The sequence below is a fragment of the Triturus cristatus genome, chromosome 7, assembly GCF_964204655.1.
Source record: "Triturus cristatus chromosome 7, aTriCri1.1, whole genome shotgun sequence".
Classification (NCBI taxonomy): domain Eukaryota; kingdom Metazoa; phylum Chordata; class Amphibia; order Caudata; family Salamandridae; genus Triturus; species Triturus cristatus.
Window position 1 is genome coordinate 1,075,598,703 of NC_140590.1, and position 14,281 is coordinate 1,075,612,983.

At 41.2% G+C, this 14,281-nt stretch overlaps 1 protein-coding gene across 3 annotated transcripts in view; it reads left to right on the plus strand.

The window, feature by feature from the left end:
• ARHGEF37 (Rho guanine nucleotide exchange factor 37) overlaps positions 1–14,281 on the plus strand; it is a 246,029-nt gene that overhangs the window by 122,773 nt on the left and 108,975 nt on the right. For all 3 annotated transcript variants that reach the window (XM_085618185.1, XM_085618184.1, XM_085618186.1), the window contains exons 2-4: positions 2,751–3,469; positions 9,075–9,198; positions 10,962–11,109. In XM_085618185.1, coding sequence (XP_085474311.1) covers positions 2,765–3,469; positions 9,075–9,198; positions 10,962–11,109 — 977 coding nt within the window. In that variant the 5' untranslated portion in view covers positions 2,751–2,764. The remainder of the gene's footprint in view (positions 1–2,750; positions 3,470–9,074; positions 9,199–10,961; positions 11,110–14,281) is intronic.

The window sequence follows — 14,281 nt, forward strand, 5'->3', positions numbered from 1 at the left end:
AGGAAATATGACATCGAATTTAACACTGTACAGGTTTTTTTTTAACAAAGATAGTAGTTAATGTAAACTGAATAAATGACAGATAGCTTTGGAAATGTACTTGCTCTAGCAAACAACTTTTAAAAGCTATGACAGAATATTTAATTGATGTAGTGTAACATGTTTCCGTTGCCTTTTCACTATGTCGTTCCCGTCGTTATTGCAAGAGGCATTAGAAAATGCATCAGAAAGCACCAAGATGTATAGCTGATATTTTGAGCTTTAAAGATGTACGCATACTCCACGGTAAGCATAGAAACCCCAATATATTCTTCTAATCCCTGCTCTTTATTTTTATTAGTTATCTAACTACTAGAGTATAGACTATGATGTGGGCTACTCCCAGCACCACCGTAAGGGAATGTCTCGCAGTTATTTCTCTAGTGATTAATTTTCTGATCCCTCCATTTCCATGTTTGATTTATTCATAAGGTGTTCATCCTTATTTGATAAAGGCAGTGGCTTCTCCAGGAAGTGCAAAACACCCCCATCTTCCAATCCTGATGGACTCAGGGTTAGAACTCCCAAACTGTGCTTCTTAACCTGATTCCACAGAACTTCCTCGAGCAATCGCTGACCTACTTGACAAACGAAGCTTCAGCATTTAGGGCTCGTAAGGCACTGACATGTAAAACATTATTATTAAAGAGTGGCATATTAAATAGGAACCTAGGAAGAGCGGATAATGTTCATGTAATTGAAAAAGTGATCTTACTATTACCATATGCAAATGTGCAAACCTGCTTATCTGAGGTTTTCCCATATTTCATTGATATCTAGGATGACCTAGATTTGCGTAATGATGCAAAAAAAAAAAAAAGAACATTTTTCACGAGTCGGTATGACATTTCAGGAGGTGTAGCCCCCAGTTCCAAACTTGGCTTGAGTCAGAGTACTTCATGTTCTTGCTCCATGTCTGTGGAACACCCTTTAGCTTTTCCCGCATAGTGTCAACAAAAAAAAGTAAATTCAGCAAGCAGTGGAAGACATTGCTAATCCTAAATAGGTACATTGCACATATGTATGCTACTGCTCAGGCAGTACTAAAATGCCTTAATATGCATATATTGTACTAAAAAATGAGCTGTAAGTCAACTAATATAAAGTGCATTTACCATGTTCCTGATGGCCAGCGCTTCTGTAATTCCCTTTTCTACCACCTCAGATTGCCTGTGTTTCATTCTGTGTTGAGTGAAGCAGACTTCATCTAGGCTTGTTTAATCCATGATGCCTTAACCAAGGAACTTTATCACTCATTGGAATTTTACACCTTCTTATATTTGTGTTATAGTCTTACCGGATATTCCCTCCAATGCCTTTACAGTTATTTTTTTCACTGACAAATTCCCATATAGTATTCTGTTGGGCCCAGGAGCCTACATCAATGTAGAAATTTGGGACCGTGTTTTCAGATTCCCTTGTCTTTCTCAACTTTCCTTGCCACCTAAGAGTGTTTAGAATTCATTGGTTTTTCAAAGTCTCATCTTTTTTTTGCCTGGTGGTGATGATCATCACACTAAAATCGACATCTATTGTTTAATTAGATTGCTCTCCTTTAATCTCTAGAATTCTTACAGATGAGTTACGATAATGGATTTAGGTTTGATTATCAGTTAATAAGTCTATTGATCTATTCCCGATGCAAGAGAATATGCAAACAGCTAGAACTCAAATGCATCAGTGTTCTTAAGAGCAGTGAGTGCATGTAGCAGCTGGCTTAATCCCGATTGTTAACATTCTCTCTGTGGTTAGATAAAGACGATTCAAAGAGAAAAAATGTTTTTAATTTATTGTTATGGTCCAAATCCATTTTGCCTTTGTTATGTTGTTATAATCGTTCCTAAGTACTATTACCATTTTAATTTTGCTCTTTCTCCATATCCTTGATGTTTTGTTCATCTCATTTTGTTATAATGTTGAGAGATGTGGTTCTTCATGATTGACTTTCCCAAAATAATTTCCTGTTCTACCCATGAATTGCTAATAAAAAATTGAATGTGCAGAACAAAGACGAAATGCAGATGGATATAATGAAAAGGTGTGATGCTTACCTTACTAGCTTCTTGATGGTCTGTAAATTTATCCATAGTCAATAAACTCTTTTGCGTTCCTCTGTCAACTCACATTTACAAACCATTTCCTGACCTTTACACTGCTAAAAATCTAACCACCTGTAAAATTCTCCACAGATTGAGACTTTTTCTCAAAAGATTAACATCTGCAGATCCTTATTGTATGAACCAGGGTCTGTAATTTGTGGTTTCAGGTAGAAAAGTTTGCGCTGCGAGGTTCAGCTTAGGTGGACAAAAAAGTTCTTACAAATGAGTCCATTGTATTCCTTAACCTTCACCTAATAGTTCAAGTTCTTTGAAAATGTTAAACTATTTAAAAAGCTGGAAATACAATTTACATCCCCGAGTGCTGATAACATTTCATGGCTTCTTGACCTCAAAATACTGTGGTATCTTGCATAGTGAAGTAATGCAGTCAGCAAATAGATCCAGCCTGTCTGGTAACAAAAACAATTATTACACACCGCATTGTGATGTATGACAGTAGTTTGTTTGCATGACTAACACTGTATTTAAAATGTCAATTTTAAAAATTTAATTAACATTTTTTTTTTATGTTTAAAAACTTTTTTTTAAATCAATGAAAGATATTTAAAATGTCTCCACAGCAGTAATTTCTGGCTCTTTTTCATTCCTTAGTGCAACCAGTTGACATGGCGAGACGCAGTGCACATAATTTTCCTTCCAGAGAAAATATTTCAGTTATACCAGACCTTCATCCAAAAGGGACCTCCGATGCAACATATGACGTCCCTCCCAATGAAGATGCCTTTCCCATATATGAGGAACCTCCAAAAGGAACTAGTGATGAGGTAAAAGATGATGATTTTCTTAAATTCACAGGAAGCTGCAAGATATATGATGACGTTTCCTCAAATGACAAAGATAGGACATCGTATGACGATGTTTCTAAATTCACTGGAAGCTCTGAGATATATGATGATGTTCCCACAAATGACAAAGATTGGACCACGTGTGATGATATTTCTAAAAGACATACATGCTTTGGAACATCTGCCCATCCGCACATGGGAAAAACCACTGTTAACCAGAAAACGCCTCCCCGGGTATCGATGCGACCCCTGCCAGATGTGCCAACCCAGAGGCGCACCCCTAGTACAAATGGGGCACCTCCCACGGTGGTGACTGATGATGCATATGAAGAAGCTGCCACATATCTGGAGGTGCTTCCAGCCTTGACATCCCCAGAGACAGATCATGTGTATGAAGACGTGGGGACTCTCAGCAGGACAGACCAGCAGCAGCAGCTGGCAGTGGGTGAACTGATCATGACTGAGTCTAGCTACGTTCAAGACATCCAACTCCTGGCGACGGATATTCGATCCCAGCTGCAAAAGGTACGCTTAAAACCTGCCAGACAAGACATTAACTCATTGTTTGATGAAATAAAAAATGTAGCAGCCTCACTTCTCAACAGGAAAAAAGTGTACTGTGCAAGAATAACAATACCTGATAGGTTACCAGATGGGTCTACTGACCCTGTTGATTTAGATTTCTCTTTGCCAGGGAAAATGGCAGCCCTCTTTTAGGTGGCATCACTTTATCATTGCTAAACGTTGAGGAGCAAGCCTCAGTTTCTATTACAATGTGTGTACTGCGTTTAAATGACCAATACCAAGCCAGTATGTCTGGTTTGCTGGTTTGCTTTAGGTGCACGTCTTCTTTGATGTAAATGCCTTGTGTTGTTGTGTGATATGTTTGGATGCGTTTTGAAAGGTAACACGACCAGATGGCCGGAATAGGAAAGTGGGCTAGAATTAAGCACATAGGTTAAGTTTGTTGAGGGACCTGAACAGTGGAATGTTAACTTGAGCGTGTCTGTGTGATATGTGATCTCGCCCTCGATGAGGTTTCAACACATGACACACATTAGCGTATGTACAATGATGTATCTAAAAGTCTCGATAAGGAAACGTTTTTGGATAGCCTGCTTGGAAAATAGAGCTGGTAACCACAAAATGTGCTTAGTGTGAAGAAAATGGTTTTAATGAGTGGTTTAACTAATATGTCTAAGATGTTTTTCATTTGAATGGGCTACTTGCATATTGCTTCTTGCTTCACTACTGTTGTTTTGTTACATTTTGAGCCACCATTTTATTTTTTACTTTTTTGTAAGCTTAGAAATTAAAGAGGCATGTCCTTTCATTTTTTTGTCTTTCAGATCGATCCCAACAACGTATATCTACTCACGTTTGGGACGATTTTTTTTATATAGATTGTATGCTTTGGAGATGAATGTGTTGTATAGAATTAGGTTGTGAATGGATTTATCGTATGCGTGTGTTGTACGAATGAGATATGTTAGGCTGTCCATTTAAATGATCATTCTGATGGGGTCATTATTGATTTTGTATATATTATTTACATTATACTAATACATTTTGATATTTAATTATTTTGTATATATCAATAAAGACACAAATAAATATTGTCAACATAATTTGTTGGCTTATTTTTCTTGTGTTCTTTATATGGTCTAGCCTGAGTGACCTTCTAGTATTACGACTTTTCAGCGTCTTTATTAATTAGATAGGCAGAGCAAATTTCTTGCATTAAAGGTTTAACTAGTATGTCTAAGATGTTTTTCATTTGAATGGGCTACTTGCATATTGCTTCTTGCTTCACTACTGTTGTTTTGTTACATTATAAGCCGCCATTTTATTTTTTACTTTTTTGTAAGCTTAGAAATTTATTTTTTTGTTCATGAACACGTTGAAGTCATCTTAGGTTTCTATGCAGTAAAGTCAGATTTCTGGGATGATGTTGGAGTCTTCACCCTCTTTCTAGCTCATTGTCTTTCTTTATAGAATTAAAAAAAAAAAGACACAGAATGCAACTAAAAAGGGAACTTTGACAGAATAAAGTAAAGGAAAAAAGTTTTTCAATTGAATTTTCAACACAGGCAGGGATATACTCTGCAATCTGCCCAATTGCCAGTCCGACACATTGGAGTGACACAATACTTTATGTCAATGACCTCTCTCTAATATAATAAGGAGAACCACAGTCCCCTCTCGTCTCTGACTCTACTGGGAAAGGGTTCAAAGTATGTGATGAGGGCACTGTCCCTGACCGATCCCACCTTTGCACAAGAAGCTATGAGGGAGATCAGTTAAAATTGGGTAATACAATATCAGAACTACGTCACACAAGCTCATCTGATATTCTGTACTTTTCCATGGTTCATTCAAGGGACCTTATCCTTCAAGAATTGTTCCCACTCTCCTTCATAAGGCAGTGTGATGACTTCCTTGCCACCACGTACTATTACGTTTTTGTGCATCACATATTACAGTTCATTCCTTGAGTTGCCAAGTGTGTTATAAATAAGTTGATTTTCTGCAGAAAGTGCATATTTATCTTATTAGAAACTCTTCAACTTCAGGTGAATGGAGAGATTTAAGAAATGTCCCACTTCGTTGACTTTAAATTTGAGGCAGCACTCCCAGGCCCCTGGGACACTCAGCCACCTACTACCCAAACAACACAGGACCAGAATACCTGACCAGAAGAGCAAAACATGTACTTACACTTTAACTAACCCACCAGACACCTATGCTCTACCTCACTCACACTTCCACACATTCCCAGCATCCACAAAAGCAAAACTGGAGGTCTCTCGTTTTCGTAAATCGCACCCAAGACATTAAACGACCTCTGTCTACGCATCAGAACCTCCTCCTCACTTCTTGAGTTCCACAAAAAGCTGAAGACCTGGCTCTTCATATATGCACCTTGGGGACCTCACACCTGCCCAAGGGCCTGGATACCCTCTCAGGTTATTGGTGCTCTATACAAATCAAAATAATATAATATAACAGAACAGCTTGTGGAAACACTAAATGGTAATTTTTAGGGCCTAACTGGGGAAGAATAAAGTAAGATCACTGCATCCACTTCCGCCACGGATCCCTTTAAATACTGCTTTGACACACAATTCCTTAACATCGCAAATCACCTGCTGCATCATAAAAATGAATTAGGCAGAGCCATCAGAAGAGGAGAAGCAGAGGAAAGCATGGACTTGCTCTCCTGTCCAGCCATCCGGATTGAAATTACTGCGTTTAGATGCACAGGGTGATGAGAGACCTCAGCAGTCTCATGTAGAAAACTGGAAGGACTCTTTTCATCTTCCCAGTTACCACTATAAATTGAGAAAATGTTGCTAATTTTGGTGCTGCATGGGGCTCTCGATAGGGATTAAGTAATGGATTGCTTGTAAAATAAAGTACTCCAGAGCTGCAGTAAAAATAGATCTAAATTATTTTCCTCACATAGGTTCCTTGTTTAATTCAGATGTAGAGTGGGCTTCCTGGGGGGATCACCCGGGTGAGAAAGACTAGTGCTCTTCCCTAGCACCAACTGGTTGGAGTAGGGGGGCTCCACAGGAAAAGAAAAATGAAGTGTTACTGGAGCAGTGGGATGATGGTAGAGGAATTGAAGCGGGCACCTCACATGTGTAGGGGGGCAGGGATGCGATTGAACAGATAAAAACTAGATGCATATCTGTCATGATCTGTCACTTCTTGCTAAAAATTATTTTATCACAACAAACCCACTTATTTTTATACTATGGCCCAAAGTACTCTGTATGTTTTCCATTTTCTAGCTAATTACCGAACATCTGGTAGACCAGGAATTCTGGTTGATCTGGTTCAGGGATGCTCAACCCTCTTTTCTAGAGGTTCTGCCTGATTTTTCTTCCATGTTAGGTCCTGGTGCACCCTTGATCTATAATGATTTGGTTGGAATTACAGCAGCAGGAGAATCCTTTTATGACTGTCTGTCCTCTGCTTTGGAACTCGGTGGTCCAATCAAAGCCTTCCTCTCTCCTCCTGGTTGTCCAATGAGCTTTTGACTGTTAACAGGAAATGTAAAGCTATAGGAAGATCGTGGAGAAAAAATGTTTGCCCGAGTCTAAAGAGATGTATAGTAAAAGACTATCATAAATGTATCCCTCAAACATGCACCACATACCTTTTTATTTAAACCTTACGGGCAAAAAACGCATCCAAAGAAACTGTCGCCATTATAAAGCTCATATTTAATGCTGAGTCTTGTAAGACTACAGTCCCTTCCTGACAAACACTGTGCAAGACCATTTAAATTGTTTTCCTTGATAAAATAGCAAAACTAAAGCGAAAATTGATTTACAGCCATTCCTTGATTCCATTTATATCTCCATCTCCGATGAACTTGAAAAACGTCTCCTCCTTACAAAAGGTCTTTCACCAGGCTCCTCAGCCCAGCCCTTGTGCACAGAGCTCAGCACTCCCAAAACGTCCAGCTCAACTTTTGTCATATTAATTCTTCGTCAACTTATCAGCAGTGTTACTAGTGTGCGCAATTCTTGATGTGAAAGACGTTTGTTCCACATATGATTATTATATTTTAAAAACGTATAATTGGGAATGCAGCATATACATTTTGGCTACAAGGTTTCCGGGTGATAGAGGCGTTGGTATTATATTTTTAGTAAAACATATTGATAGCCAGAATATTACTTTACTGCAGGAGGCATTAATAATTGTATTGTGTGACGTATTGATGCCATCCAATAACTTCAGAGTTTCCATCACTGTGGAACTGTTGCTGGTTCAGTTAGTCAAACTATACAATAGCAATAACAACCAGATTAAAATCCGACTTTGTCCTGCATATGTGACATTATCAAGCTTCATGCATGGCCAGTATGATAAGCGTGTGTTTGTTCCAAATAAGGTTCTCTAAATCTATTCCTCTAGGTCTATGCTGTTGATTAATTTAGAGGTATTCTTTTAAATAGGCCTGGCCGTGAAATACCTCTCAGTTTACGGAGTTTGCAGAGTTTTTCCCACTCCACACTCCGTGTAGCACGTGAAGATCCCAAAAACTCCACCCCGCATAGCAGAGTGAATTTTTTTCCTTGCTCGCACTCGCCAATGTTAAATTGGCGAGCGTAAGCGAGGAAAGTCCTACTCCAGACCACCTCCCAGCGAGTTTCTCAACTCGGGTGGTCGCGGATGGTCGCTACCGCTCGCGTTGAGAAACCTTCTGTTCACGTTGAGGAAGCTGCCACTCAAGTAGAACATCTACTCAAGCAGCAAAAAGAAGCTGCGCCCTCTTTTTCTGATTTTCCAGTGCTGGACAAACACCTGGCGCTAAAAATCATTACGAACAGTGCGACTTAATGCACTCTGCTGCTTGTGGAATTCCACATAGCGTGGTGGAGTTTTTGGGTCAGTACGCAGAACTCCAAGAACTCCGCCCAGGCCTACTTTTAAAGTTGAGCGTTGCTTGGTAAAATTTAATCTGTTTAGAATGAGTTAGCAAGGTTTTGATTAGGATTATCTCAATGTGTTATGCGATTATTATAGCACATAATAAAATCCCACACCACAGGGTTCTAAATTTGTCAGGTGCGATAAATAACACCTTGTCTGAGCTTTACACAAAATGGGGCATGACCTGATGATTTTGTGCTTACTGTATTATTAATCGGCATGTGCTGTTATTTACAGGGTCTATTTCGCGACAATTCTCAGAAGGTTTGTTCTGACGAAATTTGTTTGGGAATGCAGACTTTATGTTATTCTGTTTCATAGAGTGCACTTACACCCGAAGGTCTCGTGGGGCTACAGCTCGCACCTCACCATTGAGTAGAAAAAAGTACAGTTTTTAGTGTTTTCCTAAACAATGAGAGTGAAGGAATCACTCTTCTAGAAGGTGGTATTTAATCCCATTCCTTAGCAGCGAGCAAAAAGAAGACTCTTGCGCCTAGTTTAGTTTAAAATGAGCCATTTGTAAAATATTTGGTAATTACCAGGTGGGGTAAACCTCACACAACTAGTAGCCCATCCCTTCACAATGGGTGTTCCATGACTGCAACACAATACTCTGACATGGAAGTCGTCTTGGCAGCAGTGCAATTGTGTTCAGAGTCTCTTTTGTTCATATTTACAGATTCCGGCTGTTGCTGTGGACGAGCTCCTGTCAAACACAGATGAAATTCTTAGGGTGTCCCAGGCGTTTCTGGAGGAGCTGAGGCAGTCTGACAGTCAAGAGCAGGACCAGCTCTGCTTGATTGGTGCGTTGAACTGTGAGCTTTCCTGGACTGGGCTGACCACCTCACTCCATGTCATTGCAGACAAGGTTTCCAGTCCTGGGCTTATGTGTGTCCGCTGAATGCCTTCTGGGTGTTGTAGTCTTGGCTTGCGTCTACTGAACTACTCAGACTCATACACCCCAGTTCAGTGATTTGGCGGTAAAATGTTCAGGATGAAAACAGCTTTTGTGATGGCATGGAGTGAGGTGCCCTGGGCAGACGGCAGCTGGGTCGTGCAGCAGCAGTGGGTAAAGAAGATAGGCAGAGCCCTTTGATGACCTAAAGGGCCTTTCAGAGAGGCTTAATGTTTTGGCTGCGTCCTTTTCCTTGATCTGAATAAGTGGTACTGGTAATGCATTTTTGGGCCGGGGCCAAAGGGGCATTCATTTTATAGGTTCTGCCTGGTGCCCAATTTCTGAAACGTATAGAGGAAATGTTCTAGCACTTAATACATGCCAGAGGGCTGGAACAACACCTAGCAGGCTGTTCTCCCAAAAATCTCCCTTTATCAGGTGTGGCTGCATCAAAAAATCTAGAGCATAACGCATAGAAATAGAAAAAAAAAAAAAGTATTTTATTTCAGTCTGAACTTTAGACTTACCATTTTGTTCTGAGTCCTATACAGGCGCTGCCGCTCACTCAGTCTCCAGTCTCTGTTGTCCTCCCTGATCTTCTTTACTCCCTGGCTGCCCCTCTAAGCCTCCTCTCTTCTCTCGGACAGATTTTGATGTATTTCCCTTCCTTGTAGGCTTGTTTTCATTTCCAATCACCATAGCATGTCCTTCTCTCACTACATCACCTGTTTTAATTCCCAATTAATCCCATTTCACTGACTCTTTGCTCACATCGTCCCCACATTTCTCTCCTTGTTCTTAATTCCCTGCTTTAAACCCAAGGTTCTGCTTTCTCTCTCCCTACAGCCTATGTTTTCCTTCTTCACCACTTCATCTCTACCTGTAGTTTCCTCTACCCATGGGTTTCCAGGCCTTCCCGCAGGGCCGGCTTTACGGTAGTGCGGCTGGTGCGCCCGCACTGGGCGCTACCCTGTGGAGGGGGCGCTGACCTTAAGAGCGGGGGGCGCTGTGTTTAGCAATAACTTATAATTGGAGAAATGAGGTACACTTTTGCCCGGTGGTAGTGACAGAATCTGAGGAGGCGGTAAGTGAGTGTGGGAGCGCCAAGCATTATTGTTGCATCGGGCGCCACCAGCTGTAAAGCCGGCCCTGCCTTCCCGCACCCCTATGTCCAACTTCCTGGCTAATTTAAAGCCCCCTGTCATTTTCATTGCCTGTTTTCTTTGTTTGCACTTTCTTTCTACTACCTCTGTGATTGAGGCGATTATTTGAGGCTACATTTTAGTCTCCATTAGCGGTGCGAAGGCAATGCGCATGGGCCTGCCCAGAACAAAGCTTTGCAGCTGAGCAGTACTGTGCCACTGTATGATGGCACAGTCTCCTGAGGCTTCCGGCAAGGGCATCATGGCTGATCGTGGTTACTGACAGAGGGACATGGTCTCATGTAACTACACCAAGATCATCTTTTTACTCCAAAAACAATCATCAGGTGAGCAGCAAACGAGAGGGACCTCCTGTGTGGGTCGACCATAAGAAATTATGCTGGTGACAATGTGAAACACTAACTTGATCCTTTAACGAGCCCCTTCTCCAAAGTTTTGTCCCCTTTCCACATGCCACCACAGTCTTTTTGACTGACGTGCAGATGCTAACTGTTGTCCAATCTCCCAGGTAACCTATTTGTGACGTACAGCCACGACATGGAGCTGGTCTATCGGGTTTACTGCGCGGATTACAAGAAGGCCCTCTCGCTGCTGGATGACTACAAGAAGAATGAGGACTTGTACAAAGAGATCCTGGGCTGCGTCAATACTGGACTGTAAGTAGGAAACCCTTCACTTCCATGCCAGGCCACTGCACGCTTCATTCTGGTGGGCTACACAAGCTGTCACGTGGACAGTACACAAATGGCTACAGGAGAAGTGTGATGCCCAGGGCAAATCTTAGAGAAAGGGATGAGGAAATGCAAAAATGCAGTGAGGGGCAGAAATGAGCAAAGCAAAAGATGTTTGAATGTTCATTATAGTCTGTTTCACCCCACCCCTACCCTGGTTAATGGCAGGGGCCGCGGTTCCTCCAATGCTAAATGAGACCGTACATGTTTTGAGATCTATTGTCCACCTTGTTTACGAACCCATGCAGAGAGGTTCAAGTTAGTGTCAAGACAAAGGATCTGGGATGCCTGCGCCTCCTGGACAGTGCAAAGGACAACAGTCTAGGACTCTTTCTACAGAAGCCCTTGGCTGAGAGCTGCCTCCAGTCTGCCTTCATGCTGACTGTACAATTGTGTTCTCAGTAGTCCTGACACAACTGTAGCGGTACATTCCTACACATCCCTTTGACCAATCACACACTCTTGTCATGCTCATGCAACCAGCAGATGACAGAAGAAACACTCTTCTGGGGGAATGACTCTAATTCAACACTCCAAAGTGATAGACAACATTTCAGCATGAGAGCACACAATACTCATGATTAACATCTATTTCATCTTGGTAACATAGTGATAGAAAGTCAGCAAGCCCTATCGTACCACATTGCCTTCTGTCAATCATTGTGTACCAGAAAAGACTGCCCCATCTCATATCATCTTGGACCACAGCCACTTAACCCCAGTATACTTCACCTTAGCACACTACAACACGCAGTGAAAAAACACTATACAATATACTATACATAGGGGAACAGGTATGTGATTCTGAAACCAAATTAGTGTCCTATTAATTATGGATTTGCTGCCATTGCTCCATCCGTGGGATAATTTACAGATGTCAATACAAAAACATCTCTTCTTCTAGCTCAGACAGATCAAAAGTTACAAAAAAGCCTGCACATGAAATATACATAGGCCCTGGAAGTATGAGGTCTGGGTTGTGCTGTAGCACCCTCTAAATAACCATGCTGAAGTTCAGAAGGTGAATGAGCAATACAGATACCTTTTAGTTTTAGTTTCATTTTGTCACAGAGGTCAAATATCAGGTTTTGTCTTCTGACAAATTGCTGGTTATTCTTTTAACCTGGAGATTTGTGTTTTCTTTCTCTGAGTGAAAAGTGAGAGGCTTATGTAATGTAAATCATCGGACAACCCTGCTGAGTGTGAAAGGAAAGGCTGGCAGGTGTTATTCTTTTCTAAGAAAACAAATTCTTACCTGTACAAATATTTCAAAATGTATCCGCAGTTAAGAAGGCACAAATGAAGCACTTTCTTTTCTTATTCTGAAGTGTGATGAAAATACATATTTTAATAGAATCACAACAGATCAAGGCACTTTACTTGGAAACGCACAAATGACAAATAGTCAGTAAAACCTAGTTCCCACACATTATCATTTGATCACTGTAAAGTTTTATTAGTAAAATTAAATGTCTGTGCAATTTCATGGCAATTTCAGTGGAAAATGTGCTGTTTGTAAATGACAATGTGCTACCACACCATGCCTTAGTAAAATATTTGCTGCAGTGTTTTCCAAAATGCACCACCGGCTACACACCACACCATACCACTTTCTTGCTGAAAGTGTGGCACATTTTATACACTTATTGTTAGTGTGATGCTTGGATTTTTCACAATCCCCATGACCTCAGAGACATAACACCCCCTCTCTGAAAATTGCTTCAGCACCACTGGGAAGGGAATGTAGTTCCCAACTCTTATCAAATAGTTATTGATCACCTTTGCCATCTTGTTACTGTACTCGTGCATGAAAGAGGCGCAGTGTGCGGGACACAACCTTTACATCGTGGTCATTAGACCGCGATGCCATTACAACGTGGTTGTTACAACGACTGCGTTGTTACCACGCAATGCCATTACTAAGCAAGTCATTACATCGACTTGCAGTAGATAGCGCTCTAACATAAGAAATAGTATAGTTTACTATTCCAACATTTTCCCTACTGTTGCGTAGGCTGGAGTTGGAATAGTAAATTTTACATTCCTAATGTAACGGCGCCATCTACTGTAAATCGATGTAATGACTTGCGTAGTAATGGCATTGCGAGGTAACAACGCGGTCGTTGTAACAACCGCGTTGTGAAGGCACGCGATGTAATGACTCCCGTAATAAAGAGTCATATTCGCGGTGTGCTAAGTAGCCCAGTTGATTCACCAAGGGAAACAAAAACTGTAAACATTTAAATGTAATTCAATAATTTAAACAGAATTGAAATATTGAGTTCCTGTTTGTCATTGAAATGCTTTGCTTAAACATTCATGAAAAGTCGTGTTTTTTTCCTCAAAGATGCAAGAGATCTCATTGAGTTTTAGGAGAGTCTCAATAATTTTGCTTTTTTAAAGTCTTCTAGCCACACCTGAAGCTCTTGCATCACACGGTTACATCACATCTATCCCTATAATCAACAGTACGCTAAGGAACTTTGATCACAATCTCAAACCTACCACAGATACTACACACCACGACAATACACCATTCTGTGACTGCAAATTGGAGTTTCACATGGTTCTCCTAAACTAGGGAGCCTCTGTAAATGGTGGATATTTTGCTGCACAAACCTTATAACATGGCACAATATAACCTCATTACTCATGAAATTCTTCAACAGCACATACTTAACTCCTCACAACCACACAAAAGACACAAACGACGCAACATGTCCGACAACACCACACTGACCTCACTCAGGTAAGTACTGCCTGACAGACCTTACTTTCCAGACTGTGGATCACGCTAGTAGTGACATCACCCAATGAGCACTGCCCTCTGCCTAGATCATATTTCATAACAATGTTTTACTGTAAATACAAGCGGAAGACAGCGGTGCTATTATACTGGCTTAAAGTAGCAAAGAGACAACAGAGAGACGAAATCGAACTGGCTACGTCCAGACAGGCAGGCCCGGGCCAGTCCAGTAAGTCCTGTGACCGGCAGGGCTTGGTGCGGTGAGGCGGGGTCGGGATTCCCTGCCCCTCGTTTGACCAGCGTGTTGGGCTCGCGCCGCGCTTGCAGAACAATGCCAGCTATGCGGCGGGT